Source organism: Lathamus discolor, chromosome 1 (genome assembly GCF_037157495.1).
Source record: "Lathamus discolor isolate bLatDis1 chromosome 1, bLatDis1.hap1, whole genome shotgun sequence".
Classification (NCBI taxonomy): domain Eukaryota; kingdom Metazoa; phylum Chordata; class Aves; order Psittaciformes; family Psittacidae; genus Lathamus; species Lathamus discolor.
The window spans coordinates 138,631,853-138,656,417 of record NC_088884.1 but is presented as its reverse complement, the minus strand read 5'-3'; the positions used below and the strand labels follow the sequence as shown (position 1 = coordinate 138,656,417).

The 24,565-nt window shown below is 37.9% G+C and overlaps 1 protein-coding gene across 7 annotated transcripts in view; it reads right to left on the bottom strand.

Annotated features, from left to right (window-relative positions):
• The window catches only part of GABRG1 (gamma-aminobutyric acid type A receptor subunit gamma1), a 63,090-nt gene that overhangs the window by 22,967 nt on the left and 15,558 nt on the right, over positions 1-24,565 (bottom strand). For 4 of the 7 annotated variants that reach the window (XM_065697924.1, XM_065697906.1, XM_065697916.1 and 1 more), the window contains exons 2-3: positions 21,003-21,151; positions 14,036-14,103 (exon numbers count right to left, since the gene is read on the bottom strand). In XM_065697924.1, coding sequence (XP_065553996.1) covers positions 14,036-14,103; positions 21,003-21,151 — 217 coding nt within the window. Of the gene's footprint in view, positions 1-14,035; positions 14,104-21,002; positions 21,152-24,565 lie in introns of those variants that run through there. The other 3 variants (XM_065697961.1, XM_065697944.1, XM_065697952.1) reach the window with 2 other exon arrangements.

The following is a 24,565-nucleotide window of genomic DNA, read 5'->3' as shown; positions in this document are numbered from 1 at the left end:
AGAAGGAGACAGTGGTTCAAACTCCTGCTTGAGCCAATGGAGTCACTACTAGTCTACTTAGTACAAATGCTCAGTGCAGACAGTCCATTTTGGTTTCAAATAAAATAAAAGTGGAAGGCTTTCCTGCTTGGATTGTTTGCTTTTGTTCATTTTAATTTCACAGCAGCCAACTGTGTGAGTTACAGGCTCCTCCCTTGTTTCTGCAACTGATACCACCCATCTTGCAGGAAAGTTTGTAAAATTTGGCACTTTATCCTTGACAAGTGTGAAAGGCAGATATTCTAGGGCAACCTGAATCTCTCTCAATTCTCCCACCTCTCCAGGTGGGAGAAGAACTGGAAGGATCAAGAAACAGATATGCAAGAGGGAGGCTTGCCCTTGCCCTGCGGTGTATGGGAGACGAATTACCACCTGGACTGTGATAACTCAGTGACTCCCAAAGGTTATGAATAACTGGTGTATGAGGCAAACAAACAGTGAAGGGACAGAAGGAACAAAGAGACAAATAAATGCATTTTAGAGATTACTTCACTCTAAAACTCTGCTTATTCCTTGAGAGGCACTGTTATCAGGGGAAGATTCTGCAGGTCAAAACAAGGCCTTCATTATTTTACTTCTGTAAACGATGTTCAAGACACCTTGAAAACTGAGGGCCTATTTAACTTTAAAATTCAGTTTTCTGTGCTCTTCTATAGTGGTTATAACTGGAAAGAAAACTTGCCTTGCTGTAGTGTAAATGAGAGCCCAAGGCAGTGCAACAGAGAAGTGTTTTAATGGGCTTAAATGGAACAGATTGAACAAAGATTTATGTGTTGCCTTTACAGTACAAATAGGAGGGAAAAAAAGAAGTCAGTGAGTGAAATCAGCAGACACGACCAAATGTATGAAAAGCGCAGACTGAGTTTGAAGGTGCTACTCTAGGCAACAACTTCACAGTAGCAGTGCATTGTCTGAGAAGAAATTTATCAAAGTGTCGCTACAGTCAAATTCACCCAGAGCAAGAAAATTCAGGTTGCCATAGAACACCAACCACCCTAATAAATTAAGATAAAAAAGGAAGAGGAGCTCATAGATTATTTGAACGCAAAGCAAAGGAATAGTCTCAGCAGACCCAGACACTTCTATTCTCTTACCTTTCAGCATTAAACATGCAAGTTTTTATCATAACATGCATTACAGGAGTTGTTTAAAGAACTTTTTTGAAAAGAAAAAAAAAAAAGAAAAACTGTGTTAAAATCCTTCAAGATGCATCATTTATAACTGTTAAAAATAATCTAATACATAATAGTTTAACATCATAAAATTAGTAACTACCTTTTTCCAAGTATCTTGCTGCATGTATAACAACAGATCCAATTGCTAGCCTCTTGTCACATACCTGCAGAGGGTGGTCCTCCATTTGAAAGCTTACACTTCAGCACCCAGCCATCTTCCTCTCCCTCAGGAATCAGCCAACCAAAGGCATAATCCTACTACTCATCTCACCTGATATATGTGAACTTGCAGTCTGGCAATGGGTGGTAGCAGCAGCTCACCCCCAACTTCAGCAGGACTCAAGAGTCAGTGCTCCCTGGTTTCTCCCAAGAACACTTTATTCACTTGTAGTATCTGTCTTGGTGGACATACTACCTACTTCTTCACCAGATCTATTTGTCCTATGCCTCCTGAAGACCTCTCTGACTTTGAGGGTCCATAATACATCCTGAGGCTGCATATATTCTTCACACAATGCATCTTACATAGGATCACATTTTCAACCCACTGTATCTATGCTATCTTCCACTCAAGTGAACTTTAGTATAATGTCCAAGCACATACATGTAGTCATATTGTAGAAGTGCAAACCATGTGAAAAAGGAACTCAGATGTATATTAGCCTCCTTTCTGAACACTAGTTTCCCTGCAGAAAAGGACAGGTAGCATAGGTACCTATCAGTCACCAAGCACAGGCAAATATACAGGATGATCAGACAACTAAGATTCTAGCAGCATGCAGCTGTAACAGTAAAGAAGTTTGAGAGCAATAACCTGAAAAGGAAACTATGCTAGAAGAATGATCAGGAAAGTTGGATTCTTTCTGAAAATCCAGTTTTGAGTGGGTCCAAAACGTTCAGATTTTATGGATTCATACATTATATTCTCTTAAATTTGCATTTCCTGAAAAATATTTCACATTTCATTTTAAGAAGGGGAAATACAGATCCCTAAAATTTGTCGAAAATTAGGTTAGGAAAATCACTATAACTGTCTTTTCTAGAAGTACTTTGTTTCCAAAACTAAATTAATAAAAGCCCTATCTTTGTTTAGACACTGTATGAGCAAGCACAGCAGCAGCCAGATTTAGACAATATTCTTTTGTTACAACAGATCTTTCTGAGCAATTATTTTGTTTTTACTGCTTACAAAAAAAATTAATACTTATCACTACTTCTGTTAGTTTTTCATAAATCTCACCATTTAATGTCACTGCATAACCATAAAAAATAGTTTACTATTCTCTCTTTCAAATGAAACTAATGATAAAATAGCCATGCAGAACAAAATGGAATCGGTCTATGGCTGTGTTAGTCACAGTAACAGCAAAATGCATACTTATTTATATTTAGCCTTACAGGGTTCAATGATCATGGCACACGTTAGCTTGTATTTGGCATTTGATTAGATCACTGACCTCTTCTTTGCACAGCTGGCATAAAAAGCCCACCTGCCTAATTATTTACAGATAACTGCAATCCTCCTCCATCTTTTTCCCCTCTAAAAGATCATAACAAACTCCAAAGGCTGGGAACACACTGACTAATCAGAGATTACCACTGAAGGGCCAGGCAGTGAAAAACTGAGTATTGACAAACAGGTGCACAGTCTGAGAGAAAATCATTTAATAAATAAAAGCAATTACTTCAAATAAAGTAGAAACAGCTACTGTATGGGAATAAATGGAATCCTCAATATCAGTCTCACTGTCATGCAAGTTCAATTAGACACAAAAATGGGCCAGTGGATTAGGTTTATCAGCACGCTGTTAAAGAAAGGGAGGCAGATACCATGTTACATGATTGTCTCTCAGTGTAACCCACCTCCCACAAATTCCAACATAGTATCAGTAAGGATGGGAAAAATCTCACAAAGCATAAAAAAACATTTTACTTGGATATTTTGTCTAGCAGTCTCACAACTGATTTGATATTCCACAGTGAAAAGTGTGGAGAAGTCAAGCAATGCATAGTTAAATTGTTGGCTGGATTACATTAACTACAACACATTTTGTTTGAGAACAGGAAAAGAGTGGCCTAGTTTCCTGGGCCAAACATAAAAGCAATGGGAAGTCCCAAAACCAGACTCAGAACTCAAAAACTGTATTTGTAAACCACAGGCCTGCAATACAGCTGATTACCAGTGAATTTCAGGGAAAAAATAATAAAAACTTACTCCTGCCATTTTATCTTTACTCAGAAACCCACCCCAGCTTTTCTCTCAGATTCAAAATTTCACCTGAAGAGCACACAGAATTTTCAAGAGTGCAAAAAGCTGATTCAGAAATCTGTTTCACAGGGAGCCCCTGAACTCAGAATTACCAAGTGTGACGTGATTTCATCTTATTCAGCTTCAAGATATTTTCCCCATGTTTCTTCATTCTATCCAGCTTTTTAATTCATTAAACTAGAACTCAGTGTAATACTGCATTATTGATACTGCCACTGTGGAAGAGGGGGCTGCAGGAAATACACTGAACAGAAGTGCACAGCACCTACTCCCAGAACCTTTTAACCAGTCAGATTGTTATAACCGTACAGGTAATCACATTGGAGAATGTATGCACAAGGTAAGTGGAAATATGGCAAATCACATCCGCAGAAGGTGAGGGAGTAGAGTGAGACCTAGATAGTCACAACTCAGAAAAAAACCTGATCACTTTTCACATCATAATTTTGCATCTGTGCATATCCAGTCCTTATTTTGAACATGCAAAGTGACAGATGCGAACAACAATATGAATAAAATCTTGCCTTTGCAAGATTTATCTCAATACTTTGTAGATTACAAACTATAATTAAAATCCTGCCAATAATGAAAAGATTAGCTAGAAAAGTAAGTAAAGTACTTCAGCAAAATCTCTGCTTTTATTTCATCAGCATAGATTTTGGCCATTTGAAATGAACATCAGGAGAGGAAGTAGATAATATATATTATATATAATCTATACACATTCCCACAGCAAAAATTATACAAAAAATTTTGGTTTGCTTTTCAACTGAAAATTGACTATTTCAGCTACTGCCACTCATAAAGAAACATTAAGCTACAGAAAGAACCAGAAAACTCAGAACAAAAGAAAAAAAACCAGACATAAATACATACACATATATTAAAAACCCAGGAGTGAATACTGGTATGGATTAAGGGTTTGGCTTTGAGATTGTGAATAGTGATTTATCAGCTTCATTAAGTGCACCTTCTAAATTCAAGCAGCTACATCTGCTTTCTTGTAGCTAGAGAGACTCAAGCAGTCAAAACTGCTCCACAACTTCAGTGAAAAAGCTGCACATTACTCAAGCATATATGTTTTTTTACAGTTTCCTTTTATAAGTAAGCTATCAAGTCTCAAATACAATACCTGCGCATTCAGTATGGGCAATGTTTTTTAAAGAAAGATTAACTGCACAGTTACTGTTTGGTCTCTTTATTTCCATGGTTTTCCTGCTATGCTTCCAAGCCTCAATACTGATGGCAAGAAGACTTATCTGGGTTTGGTTTCTACCCTGCAACTCCTGTAAGATATATCATCCTACATGAAAAAAGAGCACAACTACCAGTTTAGCTTTCTGATGAGGCAGTCGTACAACTCCAAATATCAGTCACCTGCTACACTGAAGATGGAAGAGCATCAACAACTGTTAAGAACTTACTAAAAGAGCTTCTGTTTACTTACCGGTCTCAAGGGTGTCACGCTTTGTGGGGATAACCCTCTACAATAGAGACACTACTATTACTCAAGAAGGTGAAATCTTATGCAGTACTTCCTGCATGCCAGTTAATGACACTCCAAAACAGTCCAACAAGAAGTGGTTTGGATGTGCGCTCTCCACAGTGGTTGAAATAACCACCCAGACTATATAAGACTGGATGAAATTTCAAGTCATAAACCAACATTATAAAAATAATGAAGGCCAAGATCAACAGGCAGGGAAGTTACATTCACTTACTATCAAAAGCACGTGGCTTTTCTCAATAGCTATTTTGTCAGTGCTGTAACCCCTATTAAAAGGGAGTAAGGGCAACGCTTTTCCCAGGAATAGGTCTGGTTTTTGCTAAACAGCTTGGAGATGCCGCTGCAAAAAGGGCATCCAGAAACCATGCTTTGTAAAGCGAACTTCCCACAGCATGCACTGTGAAGAGAAAAATCCTATTCCTGCAGTCCAGCTTTTATCAGAGAATGACATTTTGCAATGTCAGCACAGATCCTGGCACTAGCCATCGTAAAGGCAAGTGAACAACAGCAGCTTTCCTCTGGAGCACAGCAGCAAAGGAGGCAATGAAAACCCGCATGCTAGAAGCCATTGCCAAGGACAGTTTTTATCACAACAAGCTGTTACAAGTTATCATAACAATTAAAGTACATTCCCTGCCTTTTTTCCCAAAAGCCAATTCAAATCTAGGCCAACAGAATTGTTCCTGCAAGTGGAATGCAGCATCACAAATTACCATATAGACAGACAGACTAGGAATTAATAACAAAGAACAGGTGTGTAATGTTCCTCAAAATAGTTATAATCTATTCGACATAAAGAGGTACAAGACAAAGAACTAAGTGTAGCTTGTCTCAGCTGCAGATACAAGGGAGACAACCACAGCAGAAGCAGACAAAGTATTTGGATAGGGTATTCAGGCATCAGAAGTAACAATAAACTGTATGACAGAGCAGCCAAGCAGTCTGTGCAGTCTGCTGGGAAAAAGCAAGAGTGAAGGACTGGTGAATTAACTTTAGAACTAGTCAATACCTTTACCTTCTTGGTGAAGTGCTATGTGGTGGTTCTATTAACATTATTCTTTGTTTAGATCATCTCAGATCACATCTGAATTGTGCAGGCACTCAATACTGCTTATGCAGGATACACATCCTCTGCAAGGAGGTTTGACTTTAACATAAAAGGCAAGATTCAGAAAAACAACACAGGCATAAGAAACATGAAGAAAAGAAACCAGTCAGAATTACAGGTAGGGATTTTAGCACAACAAAAGCTTGTTTGTGATATTTTGCAACCTCCACAGAAAGAAGAAAAAAAGAAAAAAACAAAGTTATGAGAAACAATGAAACAGCTTTACAGGCATTGACAGAGAGTTAGCTTCAACCGTAAAGGGCAGCTTGGGAGAAAGTGGTATGAAAAGTTGAAAGAATGCAAGAAGAAACTAACGAGATCTGAGATAGGAAATGACCTCTTGGTGCGGGGGAGGGGGAAGAATAACTGGTTGAGCATAGGCTTTGAAGTGCCTTGAAAGTGATAGGAAACTGTTTATGTGTGAGGTCCAGTGAAAGAGAAGACTGAAGAACCACGTGAGCAAGAAATGACTCAGTTGAAACAGTGGAAGATTCTCTCTGTAGGACATCACTACACAGCACAAATGGAGCAATGCTGCAACTGGAAAAGTTACAAAAATATGTTAGCATAACAATGGGAGTCTGAACAAGGGATTCCGTGTGACGGATTAAGAAATAAGTATAGATAAAAGCCCTCTGTGCTCAGAATCTGCAGCACTACAACACCTGGTTCTAAGATCAATCACATCATAGAAAATTTTTAGATTTCAGGCCTCAATGACATAGAGACTAGTGATTACCCTCAGCAACTGTGTGGAAGGGGTAAAAAGTGGGAAGATCTAAAGCTGTGATTCAGCCATACTGAGCTAACTAAATACCTATGAACAGATATGAGTGACACCAGGCAGTATTTCAAATTGGACAAAAGCAGACACACAAAGTAGAAGGCAACTGGCACAGAGAGAGTGCTGAATTTGTGCATGAAAAGAAGTAGTTGAAAGCAGGACAAAGGTGACTATGGAAGATACCCTGCACAGAAGTGCCAAAGAATGAGCATTAAGAAGTACGTTCATGTCAACACCTAAATAGGTCAAGCACTGGGAACATGAGAAATTAAGGGACCAACTCACAACACACTGGCAAACTGACCACAGATAGAAAGGAAGCTTTTCAGAACTGTCTTCTACTCCCAATCAGATCAACAACTCAGCACTTCTGCTATTTCTTTAACAAAATAGCCTTCTGCAAATAGACAGTACTAGCATCTAAACTTTCAGATACTTTACAGGTAATTTGGTTACTGCTCTGGCTGTGGGTACTAAGAATCTGAGATGATATAAACTGGATTTCCACCAGTAAGCCATCCTACTCTACTTAAGTCAGAGAAGTAAATTATTATTATTAATACTGAAAGCAAGCCAACTGTGGCTTAAGTGATACAATGGAGCTATACAAAACCAGTTGTGTGTAAACCACAGCACAAAAAGGCTACAGCCTCAGACTACAGCATTGCTAAATGGCACACAGAAATCAGACCATATTTTACAGCAAAAAGTAGTTTTTCTGGTGTCTTGTGTTGAACCTTTACTACTTCTCCTCACTTCCTACCTGTTAAGCAGTAAAATGTAGCTGAAAATAGGACAAGTACTGTATGCTGTTTAAAGTGGGGGATAAAAGACGCTTGTATTCTGGTTTGGTTTCAGAAAGCCACTGCAATATTTGTCTGCTGTACCACAGCTGCCTTTTCCTTCAATCCTCGCCATTCCCTCCAAAATTATCACAGAAACTGGGAGAGACACAGGAACTGCTGTGCTGAGCCACTATAAGCAGAATATCGCCTATACGTGGCCAATTCACCTGAAACTAAACAGAACAAGCTTAAAGCTACCTTGCAATAGCAGCAGGCAAACTAGCTACCTGCAAGAACAAGACTAATCAATTCCAGCTTCCCCCCACCCCCCCAAAAAAAATGAGAGAAGATTCATGAAACTGTATTTGCAAAATATCACTCAAGTTTTTAGAGCTGGTAAAATAAGAAATACTAACAGACGTGATTTTTGACACTTAAATGTATTTCATAATAAAGAAAAAACAATGCTCAAGCCTACTGAATAATTATTTGCTCAGCTGCTGTAAATGAACACAGTGTCCATCAATCTCAAACACTCATCTGAGTAACACTCAATTAACTCCAATCACTTGCAGTGCTGACAGGCACCAAAATGATTGGAATCTATCTTCTCTAATCAAATTAAAAGGGTAAGTTGGGAAAAAAAAATATTATTATTCTACCTTACTTCAAAGATGTTGTACAATAAGAGACAGGTAATATTTAAAGACTTGTTGGTACTTCTGTCCTCATCTATGAACAGATACTCCTGCCATTTGAAAGAATGGAACCAGTTTTCACAAAATATACACACTGGGCTCTCAGAAAATTGCAGTGCTTGCATGCTGAACCAACACGACCTTAGGAAACCTCATAACTTCTTAGATATGGGCAGAAGTGAATCCCTTATGCTCTTCCATTCAGTCTGGCATCATAAAGCTCATAGAGACAATGGCTCTCCTCAAGACAGTCTTCTTCAAATTCCAACCACCAGGATAAGCTTCAAATGCAGTTCATAAACCATGACAAGCCATATCAAGCAGTGTTCACCTAGTCCTGAAATACTACTGTAGACTGCAGCATTTTGATAGCACCGTGATTTATTATGCATTTCTTGTATGGAACTATGGTCACTCTGACACACAGTTCTCCGTAGCAGACAGACCAGGAGGGGGAGAGAGAGTGTTCATATCATTCCTGTTATACACTCCTTACTTAGGTTTTCTTCGTATTGTGTTCGTTAAATCCCTAAATCAACATGACATGGTTCACATATGTAAACTGAAGTACATGCCTAGGTAATGGCAGGATGAGGGCTTTGCTAATTCTGATATCTATTTCTGTCTTTTTCTAAACCTCATCCTTTATGCTAGATACTATTCATTAACAAAACATTTAATGTAATTCAGAGTAAAAAATACATTAATTTACAGAATAATGCACACAAAGAATGGCAGTCTTTGAGTACAGGATTTCAGGGTAGCTTCAGATAATTTATCTTTGGGACAGGATTATTTATACTCCAGTGTGCTTAATGTAAATTTCCTGGCACTGTAAAGCAAGAGTACAAAACCTTCAAACCTTCTACACAAATTCAATGACTCAAAGAATAAGTACAGTGACATACCTGATCACAAAGCATCCTCCGCAAGTACAATAACACTGACCAATGTGTATTAGGATACTGAACACATTGATAGTTCAATACATAAAAAAAATCCCCAATAAATTAAAAATCTGCTCTTAGTTGCTGCAACTTGAGAATAAAATTGAATTCATAAGTCAAAGGATACTTAAAATTCACCATCAGCACATTCTACATGAAGCCATAAATGGCACATTATCACAGAAAAAATCATATCCTAACAGTGTGCAGGCTGTGTAGTCTGTGTACCAAAGTAGCATATTGTGCAATCTGTAAATATCTGATTTGTCCAGTGGTTTACTTTCTTGTTAAAAATAAAAGTGCTAGGCTTCAAAGTATGGCCTTCAGCTTGCGGTCACAGCAGTCTTCAACGGATAACTAACAAAAAAACGTGACAAAAGATAAATCATCTACAGAAGAGACAGAAATGTTGGAAAATAACAAAGAAACCGAATTGTTTCAGTGAAATACAAAATTAGTTCCAGAATTAATTCTGGAATTTTCAGTCTGGACATTCAAATACAAAGTTCCATTAATAAACACTAAAACTGAATAGACAGCATCATCTCCATCCACAGCAAGAGAAGAAAAGAATACATAGTCCTCAAATACACTAAAATGGCAATGGTACAATAATGTTTCAAAATGTTAGATCATGACTCAGAAACACATAAAAAAAGAAAATGAATTTTGAAAAAAAAAAAAAAGAATTCTGTAAACATACAGATTTATGTAAGTATACACTTACACACAGATACAGACAGACAGGTAGAGCATTTTCTTCTGGCTCATTTTTAATCTATTAGTCATGATGTCTCTGTGTCTCTACAGAACTGATCTGACTCCTTCTAATCCTCTCCCCATTTTTGTTAGTTGAGCCCTGCTCCACTATTTCCTATCTGAAGCTTGATTAAACTGACATTAAGGGCAAGGAAAGTACAGACTTTTCTGTTTGCTCTTAATTTTTGACACAATGATGCAATACTGCTTCTTACTTAAGGAACTGCTCCTGTGAATCCTTCTCCAAAAACTTCTCTCATTTGGGGTAGCAATCGTTCATTGACATGAGTTTTGGTCAAACAGAAATTACAAGATCAGGTATTCTCTTAGTTAAAGGAAGGCGAAAACACCCTGAAGTGCCACCATGCCTTCCCCAACCCACTGACTCACACACTTGCCTCGTCTTGTCAAACCACAAAAGCTGTGGCACTTGCGTGGTTCTCCCTGGGTCCCTTGGGGCACCAGCAGCACAAAACATTGTGCATTTATGCACACATAAGGTTTGGGGGACGAATACAGGGCAGAGAAAACTAATGAGACCCACAGGCAACACAGATCAAAATGCATTTCTACACGCTGACTGTACATCAGACTCTGCCAAAACAGTACCACCAAACTGACTTTTTTTTTTCCATCTTGGCCCTAGTCTGGAAGGCAAGAGAAAAGTAGTAAGAGCCTAGAACATTTACATTAAGAGTTCAGTTGAATGCCCCATCCCTGGAAGTGTTCAAGGCCAGGCTGGACGGGGCTTTGAGCAACGTGCTCTAGTGGAAGTTATCCCTGCCCATGGCAGGGGGTTGGAACTAAATGAGTTTTAAGGTCCCTTCCAACCCAATATATGATTCTATGAATGACCCTCTGCATGAAAGGAAACCAAGCTCTAAATATTCATCACATCTACATTCTAAGAAAGCCCAAGACCACTGCAGAGCTCTTACGGATCAAGACTTTGGCCATAAAAATGCACTTAGCTGCATTTTACATGATTGTTGCACAATACATAGCCCAGTTGAGCACTAAAACACACATTCAAAAATTTTTAGACTTAATGAGTATTAACAGCATAAATATGCTGCTGATCCAGACATTTTCTTAGAAATGTTTACTCAGGTTGTAGCTGCCCGAAGAGATCACATACTGTAGAAAAACATCTCTTAAACATGGAGCATCTATACTGTCTAGAATTTTGAGTAGATCTTTGTTAAATAGTGAAAGCCAAAACACAACAGCCCTCAAAAGCAAATTCAAATGAATGTCATACGTACACCTAAAGTCCCTTTCATAAAAGTCTAGCAGAAGCAAGAGGAAAACAGACTGAATTACAAAAATAAACCTATTTCCTCTTGTATGTGTCCTCTGAAGCTCTCAGACAAACATACTTCCTTGATATGCTGCTTCAGCAACACTGTTAGGAAAAATTGCTCTCTACATGATGCCATATTGCATCCAAACTAAGCTGAAGGACATCATTTGCCATAGTGAATTAACGTATATGTCAAATGAGTAATCCAATGGGGAATCAGAGATATGTGTTCTCAAATGAAGTGATCAAATGAAGACAGCCTTTGAAATTGAAGCAATTTTGGGATTATTGGTTAACAATCTCAAACAATACTGACTCCAGGGAAAGTGCCTTCCTAATGAAAACAAGAGAGCTTACAGGGTCAAATCTGTAATTACCTTTTTTTTTCCTGAGAATGTTGTTTCCCAAATCAGAAACACCTTTTTAGGAAACCTTAATTAAACTATTTGCATACATATGAATTTCTTTCCCATAGACATTAGATTTTTGTAGTGATGCTCAGATGCTCCTGGTTCCTGGAGTCCAAACCCAGTGAAAGCAATTGCTCTTTTATGAAGGCCACAGTGACCTCAGACTGTAATCTCAATTTCTATGTAGCTCTGTGCCCACTTTTAAAACCACAGAATAGTTTCTGAAGCTTTATGTCTTAACAGCATTTACCTTATCACCCTCTGGTGGCATGCTTCTTTGCCTTTTTTTTTTTTTTTTATAGATATCAGGGTTAGAGGGATAAACATTCAGCTAACATACATAATAACTACTGGGATCCTGCTCTCTAATGAAATCATTTGCCTTTTCAATATGGTGCTATCCTTACCTTGGACTGTGGTACCATGAGAGTACCACACCTAGCTCTATGACAGCTCTAGCAGATGTGTGGAGACATCAAAAATGAGTGACATGAAGTAGTCCCATGGCTGATACTGTCATTACTGCAAGTGCAGTGCATGATAACACTGCTGAGCAAGCAGAAGATAGCTGTTGGCGCAGCAGAGGCCATGGTACATAGCAGTAGGGAGACTGCCAGGGGCTGCAGAGACAAGGGCATAGAAGATGGGGCAGGGCTACCTTGCAAAGCCAGCCACATGCTGGTTCTTTAAAACAGGACAACTGAAGCTGTTTCAGTTCCAGGGTACACACTGGCCACAGGCTGAAGAACTTATATTTCCGGAAATATAAGTTACTGGAAAAGGAAGCCTCTACCATTTGCTATACCCTCCTTACAGGTAATTGTCTGCCCACACATTTAGCTCCCACAGTATATTCCTTCAGGATAGGGTAGGATGGAGAGAAACAAAAGAGAAAGAATGCAACAGGAAGACAGCCAAAACTGAAGATACCACTTATACTACACATGGAAATCAAAAAGTTTCCCCCACTCCATCACTCTTCTGCACTTTCATGTATTTCTTTAAATTCAGCGTGGTCTGAGACATGGACTTCTCTGACACAGCCCCAGATAATGACAACCCTAAGCTTATTAGACTTTTATGCTGGAATGGATATCCTTTGCAACAGATCTGCATTATCTATGTCTGGCACTTCTACCCACAGTATCGAAGTACTACTGTTTTTTCCTACCTTGCTTTCCATATTCTCCACCGAAGCATGATGACATACACATAAACCACAAGATCCTTAATAATAATCAGAACTACTCTGCTTTCACCAAATGTTCAGAAGCCCCCTGCACTGACATACTCCAGCCTCAGACTGAACAAAAGGCTTCTCTGCCGTGCACATTCAATACTGTCAGCAATTCCGTAAGGGGGAGGAAAAGAAAAAAGCTGGGAGGGGGCTGAACTCAAACTCACCCAAAGACCATTCCCAGTGTTAGTCCTGGGCAGCAGTTCCCAGAGGAAGTCATGCAACAAGGCCTTTCTAAAGCCTCCAATACTACCATTTCATACAATGCACATCGTGACAGAAAAGCTAAGTGATTTGAAAAAGGGTCACAGACTTAACTACCTCATAACTGCTGTTACTTCAGTGTTGGTACCAAATAGGCTCAATCTCAAGATCAAGTTTCTACAAGAAACTAGGTAAGACATGTTGCTCAACTCCTGAAGAAACCAGCTATGTGTACACACACCCCCCACAAAAAGGGCCCATAAGCCTAAATGCACATAGAAAAAGAAGGACAAAGGAATCAATCACAGAATTACAGAATACCAGGATGGAAGGGGGCCTCAAGGACCATTTCTTCTAACATTTCTTGGTAAAAAAAAAAGTGTTAATTTCAGATTTTTATGTGAATTTGTAAAAGTAATAATAAATCAATGCACTGAAAATAGTTTTATTCACAAGTCTGGTTCAACTGTTATTTTTCTTAACCTTTGAAGAGTAGCTCCAGGAAATTATACTGGGCTAGAGATAAACCAGCTATAAGCAAACATAGGGAAAATATTCAACACAAACCAAAATAAGGAGCTGATGCAACGTCCTCTGTGTGACCTCATTTTTTAAAGTAGATATATATTTCTGAAATTGCAACAATTTCAAATAGAGTCTAAACATGTTTCTGCAATAATCATAATCATATCCAACAGCATAAGAATACACAGTAAAAAATAAACTTATTTGAATAAGATTATAAGTATTTCATAATATTAAACCATAGCATCATTCAGATAATATTTTCTGGCAACAATCAGAACTTACCATATTAATTGGGTCAACTGGGCCAATGCTGTTAACATAGACATCTGTTTCAATCACTGTAGTTCTCACTGAACAAAACAATAAGCATAATAATTACATATTTCATTAACTATGTACATTGTTAGAATCATTTAGCTTATTAAAATAGCAACAAATCTGATATTCTTTTATGAGATTCAGAATAATTAAATCTCTGGTTTGTTCATTCTGGGAAGGATCACATATGACTTGGCTCCCTATTCCATATGAATCGTTAGAATTATCAACATAAATTTTGCACTTCATAACACAGTCTCCAACAGTGCTTTTTGAGCAACTAGATATAAAAGGCATAAAAGGTAAAAGAATTAGAAACCAAAAGAAAACAAACCCAAAATCTGTTTTCCAACATAAAAACTTAATCAGAAACAGAAAAAATGTTTGTGAAAAATTGCTTATACAAAAAACCATAAGGTCTGGGAGCAGATATGTTTATCAGCTGTAACGAATCAAAGTAATGTGCCTCCTGCTGATTCCTACTGAAAATATGTAACGAACTAGATAACTAAATAAATAAACCCAACAAAACCCAACGCTCTTCACCACAGATTTCTTCAATTCATGCAACTACAGTACACCTAAGGACTACTAATGTCTTTTATTCAGCTTAATACACTGCTTCAAACACTAAACTGAAGCTCCTGAAGTTAAAGTCATTTAGAAGTTAAATATTTCAAAATGTATTTTTCTTTAAAACCACTCTCAGTCGGCAGACAAAAATCAACTGCTTAAAAAATATATATTCTCTTACAGAATATACTTTCTTCCTTTGTGCACTTGCAGGAGGGCATAAAGTCTAAGTGACTTTCCATGAAAGTCGCATCTGAAATACAGGTTGCATAGATAATTCAGTGTTTTCCCCCAAACTGGTTTACAGGGGGGAAAAAGTACAAAGAGAAGAGCTCAGGATGCATTTTAACTTCATCAATTTACCAGACATTTTCTTCTAAGTACCAGCTTGTACTGGAGAGCCAAAATGAGGACACAAAAGTACATATGTCCTAGTCCCAGTGGAATTAAGAGGGTTAATAACAAAGCTCTGCTGGTTTTTATTTCATGATGTGGCATGTTAAAATGAAGCATCGCTGTCCATCTGCAGGTGGAAAAAGTGTAAGGTGCAAACAAAAAGGCACTTTGATTTCCTAACAAAGGGACTGTATGTCTTCAGGTTTGATTTCATTATACTGCAAACCATCAAAGATCACACAAGTGTTCTGTAACAAACCAAAAACCTTGAGAGGACTTTTCAGATCTCAGAAATCTAAAAATCAGACACACAGAAAGAAACAGGGTATCATTAACATCCTCTCCAGTTACAATGACAGGCAAGATCCATTTCCTAAATATCCTAAGATTCCTTTGTCCCACCAGTCTCACTTGGGAGGAAATTCTCCCTGATTCCAAATCCAGTCACTGAGCGTGACAGCAAGACACACTGTTGAGGCTGCACAAAAGATTTTCTAGACGACCACAGAGCACAGTCACTTGGTCACCATCCTGTCCCCAGCATGCTTCATAGAAAATTTAAACAGACTCTAGAAATCAATTTATTTCCTGGAAGGGGGGAAAAAAGTAAGTACTTCCTGAGCTACAAATGTTTTCACCATCTGCAGGGCTCACAGAGGAATGGGGGCAGCACAAGAAGTCACATCCACAGACTGAAAAAATCAGAGAAAAAATTAGTATGTAACACATGTGTGTTTATACACATATGTAAAATGTAATTTACATACGCCACATCTGGTAGATATCCTCTTCCTTTAATTCTGCAACCCTGTTTATCTATGTAACAACAACCCGACTGCTAGAGTAAGAAACAAGGAGGTGGATCAAAGTGCATCCTGCCTCATTGTTCAAGCAATACAGAATCCACTATTTTTCTCCTATATTAATAGGAAATGTTTAATTCTCTTCAGTGTTAGGACATCTTGTTTTGTTCTGAGGTTCAGGTCTTTTACTCAGGCTTTCAGCACTGCCCAGCCATGTCTCAAACCTCTTCTTCAGATGCAAGTACCTACATACAGTGATTAAGGTCACCTCTGAAGCCTGCCTTTGCTGTCACTGCTTTACTATGCAGAATCTTACCTTAGAATACGACCCACAGGCTGTTTCTCTCTCCCCCATCTTCCCCCTCAGTTTTTGTATTTCCAGTTTTACTGAAGGAGCTGATTACTCTGCAGATACAGCCTCTTCCTTTCCAACAGTCTGTCATCCACCAACTTTAGTGCAAAAAGTAATTGCTGAAATCATTCAAAGTATCATTATTCTTGATCAAGACTTTCCTGTGAGACCCCATTACAGACAGCCCACTGATATTTACTTATTAACAACTAAATTTTTATATCTTTCATCAACCCAGTTTTTAATGGGGACTTTGTCAATTTTATGAAATTTCAGCTTGCAGTGAGCAGCACTTGATCTGCCACGAGGGCTATCCTGTAGCATGCCATGGAGTTCAATTTGCCTTTTCCATACCGCTCTGAGTAAGACTAGAAGAGCTATTAAGAGCCAATGAAGAGTCTGAAAATCTGCCTCAGTTGAAATTATTTTAATTGACCCAAATGATCCAATTGAAGAAGACTGGAACAGGATGTTCTGCTACCTCAGTTCTTCTGCATGGTACAGAGCAAAGTACTGCGAATCAGAAAAAAGAATTTATTCTTCTTGTGTTCTTGAACTAGAAGTGGTTAAGAGTCCACGAAAACGACAAAGGCCGGAGGAAAATACTTTCCTGACATCCATATAATTACTATTGCTCATTTACACTTCACAAAGAGCTAAATGAAAGATGGTTTGAGATTTTTGTACTGTGAATGCTTCTTATTTTACTTTAAAAGTTCTGTATCAACCTTGAAAATACTGTGAGTAGGAAGGTGGCTATTTAACACATCCTGAAGTGCAGAACAGCACAGTAAACTCACAGAAGCTTCTAAGGAAAGGGAGAAAAGGCTTGCACACTTTAAATATTTATACTGAAAGACAACATGAGATAGGCTAGAGTAAAGCAAGAAGGTGAGAGGACAGCAGATTGCACACTCAACAGAGAGAGAGAGCACCAAGGGGCAGCTGTCCCCAGGGGATAGTTCATCAGCTCATAACATAGCTAAGTACACAGGGAACCAGGTCACTAAGCCCAGTCTAGAGAGAACTACCCACATTTTCTGATTTCCTGTTTTGACACCTTTTCTTCACTAGACTAAACTATTTGTCTTCTGGTTTAATAGGTTTGACAGGCATTGACATCATCTAGCACAAGCATGTAGCTGAGGGCAGGCTTGTCCCAAGAAATACAGTAAATAAAATACTCTTAGACCTGGAATTCAAGAGCAAGAATGAACTTCCCAACAAGCAGCAAGACCTGGAAAGAAGTCTCTCTCAGCAGGCATGTACGGCTGTCCTTCTAGTAAAAAATAATGCTGCATTACACCCAGGCTGCGGCGGGTTGAGTCTGCCTGGATGCCACATGGTGACCAAAGCTGCTCTACCACTCGCCTCCTCAGAAAGGGTGAAAGAAAATGTAACAAAAGGCTAGTGTGTTGAGATAAGGACAGGACGATCTCTCAACAACTACTGTCATGGGAAAAATGGACTTGACTTGGGAAAATTAGTTTAATTTATTGCTACAAAAATCAGACTAGGATAATGAGAAAACACAAATAAATCTTAAAACACCTACCCCCACCCCTCCACATCCTCAGTATTGCCAAACAGCATGTCAGTCTACCTAAATTCACGAATCAGTTCCCACACTTTACCACAATACCTCGTTTTAGAATGAAGGTCTAAGATACATCACCTTTTGTTAATTATTACTTTTCATGCTCTTTGATTTAAACTTAGGCTTTTGACAATTTTATCCAGGCTTATTTTTTCTATGAACATGTTTTCTATAACTCCTCATTAATTGCCTAAAGAAGCATCTCTTCTTGGTGATAAAGCAGTTATTCAGCAAACAAATTAGGCAACTATGACAATCAGAAATAACAGGCCATCAGTTTGCTACAGTTTTCTATGTCATAAACACAGTTTTCACAACCAGCTATCTAAGAGTATTACTTATATGGTTATCTATATTGAAAATTCATCCTCAAGTGTCTACAGCAGGATTCCAGCTCCAACTCTGAAGAATTTTTTCAAACTGATTTTGATGAAGGCAGAGCCTTATTCTCTACACTTCTTTTACCTTTTCCTTTAAAAGAAACCCAGCTTTAGCAAATACTTCAACCACCACTTTTAATATTTCCATCATTTTTATGCAGTGCACACATCCAGTACCTTTAACATTCACTGCATGTGCTCTTAAACATCTTGCTCTTGTATTTCAATTTCCTTCAAATCTTGCTAAATATTCTTAATCTCAGAAGATATTTAAATAAGACAAAGAGAAAATGACAAAGTGTGGTTTTCTCCCATTAGATTTCAGTATTGCCTCTGATGTTTCAATTTTTATTTGGCTCTCCTTTATCATCTGCTATTGTGAGACCCCACTTGGAGCACTGTGTACAGTTCTAGTGTCCTCAACACAAGAAGGACATGGAGCTGTTGAAGCAAGTCCAGAGGAGGGTCACAAGGATGATCAGGAAGCTGCAGCACCTCCCATATGAAAACAGGCTAGAAAGTTGGGGCTGTTCAGTCTGGAGAAGAGAAGGCTGCGTGGAGACTTCATAGCAGCCTTCCAGTATCTGAAGGGGGCCTACAAAGATGCTGGAGAGGGACTCTTCACTAGGGACCACAGCAATAGTGTGAGGGGTAACAGGTTAAAACTTAAACAGGGGAAGTTTAGATTGGATATAAGGAGGAAGTCCTTTACTGTAAGGGTGGTGAGGCACTGGAATGGGTTGCCCAAGGAAGCTGTGAATGCTCCATCCCTGGCAGTGTTCAAGGCCAGGCTGGACAGAGCCTTGGGTGACATGGTTTAATGTCTGGTGTCCCTGCCCATGGCAGGGGGGTTGGAACTAGATGATCTTAAGGTCCTTTCCAACCCTAACCATTCTATGATTCTATCTCCCTCAACTAAATGGATATTTAACAATGAAACCCCTTACCTTAATCTGAGATGCTGAAATTCTATGTCAAAATCAAGAAGAAAACAAAATTCTGCCCTGGTATGCAAACCCAGAAAGTTCAGGTTCAGAAAAAGAAAAAAAAAAAAAGAATAATTTTTGTAACTACTGTAACTGAGCTTCGTAATTCAATATTAAAAATGTTCTTTAGAATTAAAATTCCAGTTCAATAACCTTGTTGTACAAGTACTGACATATACCCTGAAGATGTGGAATCTGACACCAGATTTTATCCATATAATTGAAGCAAACTAAGCTGAATGAACTGAGTTTTGTTTTACATCAAGAAGGAAAACAAAGGGAGCATTTATGTGAGAGAAGCTAGAACTAAGTGTCTTCCTTCAGGAACTGATATTTGGAATTCAAAATGCTATACGCTCACTCACAAAAAGGCAGAGTTCTTGCCCTATCAAGACTGAGTACATAATCAGAAAAGCGAAGGTAAGGATTACACCATAATTCTTCCATAACTGTCAATCTATTGACAGGTCAGAATAAACACCTCTTCCTCTATTTTCTCTCCATTTATTTCTTAGTTTTAGGGGGAAAGAAGAGAAACAGGATTCTCTTTTCTTTCATCCCCACCTACCAGCTAATCATTAGAAGGAATTCTAGAGGACAGAGTTTATTCCCTCATAATGTCTTTGCTGTCTGTTGCATCAAGCAGTCAGGGAAAAAAAAAAAAAAAAAAGAAAGTAATACTGTACAGCTGTCACACATTGAGAATGTAAGAGGAAATAATCTGGAAGACCTTTCCTGTTGTCTAAATCTTTGCAGTTATACAATTAAATGAATGCAAAAGCAAAAAACTTACAAAAACCTTCATGAGATTCACATGTGGTTATATAATGACAGCAAGAGAAAAACTGCCATTCATCATCTTCAGGGTAACAGTCAACAATAAAAGAGAACTAAGAAATTTGGGGAAGGAAACAATTTGTCAGAAGCTTTCAAAAGAAAATACTTGGTTTGAGATTGCATCTCTGTTCTACTTAAATGAAACAAGTCTAGAATGTTGTATTATCACATAAACAGCTTAAAGACTTACATAACATTTCTTTGATAGGGAATGCCAAGTATTTAACAAATAATTATGTCCTACACTTCTTCCTTCACAGTTCAGGAAACAAACTCAGAAAATAAATTATTTTTTCTAATTTGATCCAGCATGCACATGGTAAACAAGAGCTGGCAAGGTTTCATGTATTTCATGTTTTCAACACAAGATTCTTCCAAATATTTATACTTAATAATTATATGCAAATTGATGCTCTGACTATTGAAGACAAAACCACTTTCCTGCTAGCTGCAGTCTGCAGTCTTCCTTTCTGTATTTCCCAGGAAAGATATAGTCCAAAGTTATATTTTTAGATTCTTATGAAGTTTTTCAAAATCTGAGTGAATGGAAGAACTGTGTTAATTTTGCTCAGAATACACACTTAAAATGCACTTTCTACAGCAGGAGTAAAAATATCTAGAAATAATCTTTAATAACTCCTACAGACTCAAGACCAGTTTTTTACATAATCATGGCTGGTTTACATCTACAATTCTTTCTGCCAGAAGATCTTAGTTAAACAAAGCAAACTATAATTGTCTTTTAATGTTTTATTATAGATTGCCTAATGTCCACAAAAAGCAATGCTTTACATAAAAGAGATTGTAAATAGAACATTAAAAAAATCTGCTCTTGCCTAGAACATTATTGTCACAAGTTCCAGAAGAATACTGCATTTTATTGCTATTGTATTTAGCTTGCTATATTAAGTTTTTAAAATTGCATTAAATGGATTTTTGCCATCTGTGATAAAATGCACACTATCTCGAGTTCATGTTTACTATTTACTGTTATTTTATTGGCTTACCCCCAATATCTGGCCGAAGCTTATTGTCATATCCTTGAAGTAAAGAGTCCAGTATGTGAGTTACATCCCCTCCGTGAATCTTTGGTGCAAGTACCCATGTTTTATTCACTGTTAGATCTTCATCATCTTCATCATCTGCCTTATCAGCTCTATAGTAAATTAATTTAAAAAACCAGGGTTAGGGAATAAACAAACAAAAAAAAAAAAAAAACCAAAACCACAGTGAAACTAAATCCACAAGAGGTGAAGAAGAATCTGATAAAAAAATGAACAGTATTTACAGTACTTTATAAAAATCTAAATGCATTCTGGTGCCAAAAGAAAGAGGCAGGCTGTTTATTTAAAACACCAACATTTTGTTTTATGGCAGTATAGAGTGTAAGCAAATAAACATGTCAAAAGAGGCATTAACACATCAACCATTCAGAAAAAATCAAGCCATGAGTCAAACCCATAAAAGCATCAGTAGGCATACCCATCCTGTCAGCCTTTTCCTGTTTTAAAACACAAAATGTAATTCACAAGCTTCTCCCTACATATATTTCATTTTCAAATCATGGTGATAATATTTCTAAGAGAGGATGATCAGCTATGATTCCATGATTCTATGATAATAGATAGATCTTGGTGTCAAGAGCATTCAAAGAACTTCCTTCACAGGAGCCTCTATTCTAGCTACGATACAAAAGGTCTTTTTTATAAGTTATTCAACTCCATTCAAGTTTTAAGAAAGCAAATAAATATAACATCCACGTGCTTTAAGTAAACATTCACAGCATGTGTCAATTAAGTATCTGCATGTATACATGGTATAGTTAAAATGCTGTTTCATTCCTTTCAGTCAGTAATATTATTTGTTAGCTACCTATTTTATCAATATGAAATAAATGTACATGGAGAACACTTGCACATTTATTTACTGGCTATCTTTAGATAAGCAGCAATATATAGTTAATCATTAAGTCACCAGAAAAAAAAAACTTGAATTACCTTGGTTGCATCTGCAGATTCACTCAGATATCACTGAAAGGTCAAAGAATGCCTGGAAGTACTTTTCTTTCTATTTGAATCAAATGAGTGTGGACTTAAGTATTCCTCCACTGCTAAGGTTTGCAATCTGTATTACTCATACAGTTTATTTCAGGGAAACTGCTAAGGGCTTCAAGTAAAGCAAAGTGCATTAGACTGATAGCAGTAACTCTGACAGTCACAACGTTATCTTCACAAATGGACACTGGCCAGCAATTATTACAAATGTATGCAATCCATATAAATCAGTTCCAAGGTTAGCATAAGCTAACAATCCAGTAAAAGAAGGGAATTAAATTACTGTTGTTGTACCAATTTGTATTGTGCACCAAAACTAAAAATGTTACTGTTATATTGTCAGAAAGGGATTTAAGGGTTTCTAAACTACACAGACACATGCTGCCCTCAAAACTAGGGATGGAATCTTTCAGTAAATTTCCTACAGGAATGAAGATCACCAGCATGTTCCACATGGAGACAATATTACATCTTCAGGGAGAAAGGACAGAAAAAGTCAGAAAAGGACAGAGATGGAGTAGCCCACCTGGCTGTAACTGTACTCCTTTGAGGGCATGTACCAGAACAGCCTGTATTTGTAAGACCTCCCGTCACCTCAGATAACATTAGCAAGTCTCACTGAGAATCAAGTCTACCAAGACTGTAGAAACTGCTCAACGGTTTTGGCACGCCTGCTTAATTTGGGAAGTGTAACAGTGAGGTTGACACAGCTCAACAGGTTCCCAGAGAATGAACAAAAGGTGCTGCTCAGATATCAGGACTTTCATACCTAGCTTGCTGCAAACCAGTTGCAAGAGGCTGTTACAGCTAAAAGTGATATGCAATCTAAATACAAGGTTCACTGACAGCTTTCCCTGTAACAGTCTGAAAAGCACTTTAATTCTTTAAAGTCAAAATTCACTGTAAAATACTTATATCTTTACTGCACTAAACAGACATTATAGTAATGTCAGATACTAAATATTTAACACTTCCCATCAGTAGGATCCCACTAAAGGGAGCACTAAAAGAAGTAGGAAGCTAAGTTTTTAAATGTACACCCTTTTTTCCTCAAAGCCACTTACTGTTATCTCTTTCATGTTTTGTTACTATGCAGCTTTATATTTTTATACATACATATTTTGTCTGCTTGCACTTTATGTCATCTAATTACTACATAAATTAGCTTACAGTTGCTAAGAGAGCAGAGGCAATCCCAGCTTTTCCCCAGGGGCACCAATGAGTAAAAATTTATAAGCAGCTCTCCGAGGAAAGACACACTATGAAACCGACATCTTCTTCCTTTTTTTGTCCTCCATTCCACAAACAGCAGAAAGTACAGTGAAACTACCAGAGTTTTGTACAGAGCCAGGGTACCTGACTCTTAGGATCAGACCAATTGTTTGCAGAGAATTTTAAGTGATGGTGACACAACTTCCTCCTGCTTCAATGTTCTTTCCATACTGCTATTAAGAACAGCACAGATTTAACAAAAATTAAAAGTACAAGAGGTCATGCCATTCCCACCTAAACCCAAGAGGACTTACAACCATGATACCTCCACCTGCAGTCACTCAAAGATCTTGACTTTTTGGAGAGTTCTTAATTTTATTTATAGATTCACAGGACAACTCCAGTGGGAAGGGATCATGAGAAGTTTCTAGTCCAGCCTCCTGCTCAAAGGAGGGCCAGCTCTGAGGTCACAGGTTGTTCAGAGCTTAACCAGGTTGGGTCTTGCAGAGCTGCAAGGATGGAAATGCACAACCTCTCTGAGTAACCTGGTCTCAGGTTACAGAAAGCTATTAATAATGCAGTTCCAGGGAGAGAGTGAAAAAAATCCATCCCGACATCCAACCACTTTACCAGCCACAACTAGCTAAATCCATTTAAGAGGTACTTCTATTAAAGGCAACATTTCTTAGTGTCTGACAAGAGTCTTAAAACATCCATTTCGTAATTATACAGAACTGTCTGGTTTTATCTAGAAAACACCATACATAAAGTGACAACTGATAGAATAGAAATACACTAGACTTCCACACCAGTTAATACTAGGTTAACAAGAGATTGCAGTTCACTAATCCATCAGCTAAACTAGAAAAGGAACTAATACAAATTAGAAATTAATGTAACCAAATGTGAAGGCACCAGGCTATCACTGTTCTACACAGTGAAAGGAGCTATTCTTAGTCTCTCTGTTCCTATTGATATCCGCGTATCACTACCTTACTGGCCATTTCAGAGATGACTGACTGTGATTAATTCATCTCACCAGCAGAATACCATCTTTTTAACTCTTCTTTAAAATGTGCCCAAGATGAGCATGCATCTCTTCAGCGCTGATGGCACCCAGTTCTACACTTTTGATTCGTAAGTCATCATCACCAACATGCTGCCACAGTACTGAGCTAAGAAAGGAATGATGCTGGCTGGAAAAAGGAAGTGACCAGAATTTACAGAAAGTCCTCTTTATGCCCTCCAGTGAAACTGAGCACACAACACCTGCTAGCTTGAATTCTCAATCCAGATGTTTTTGG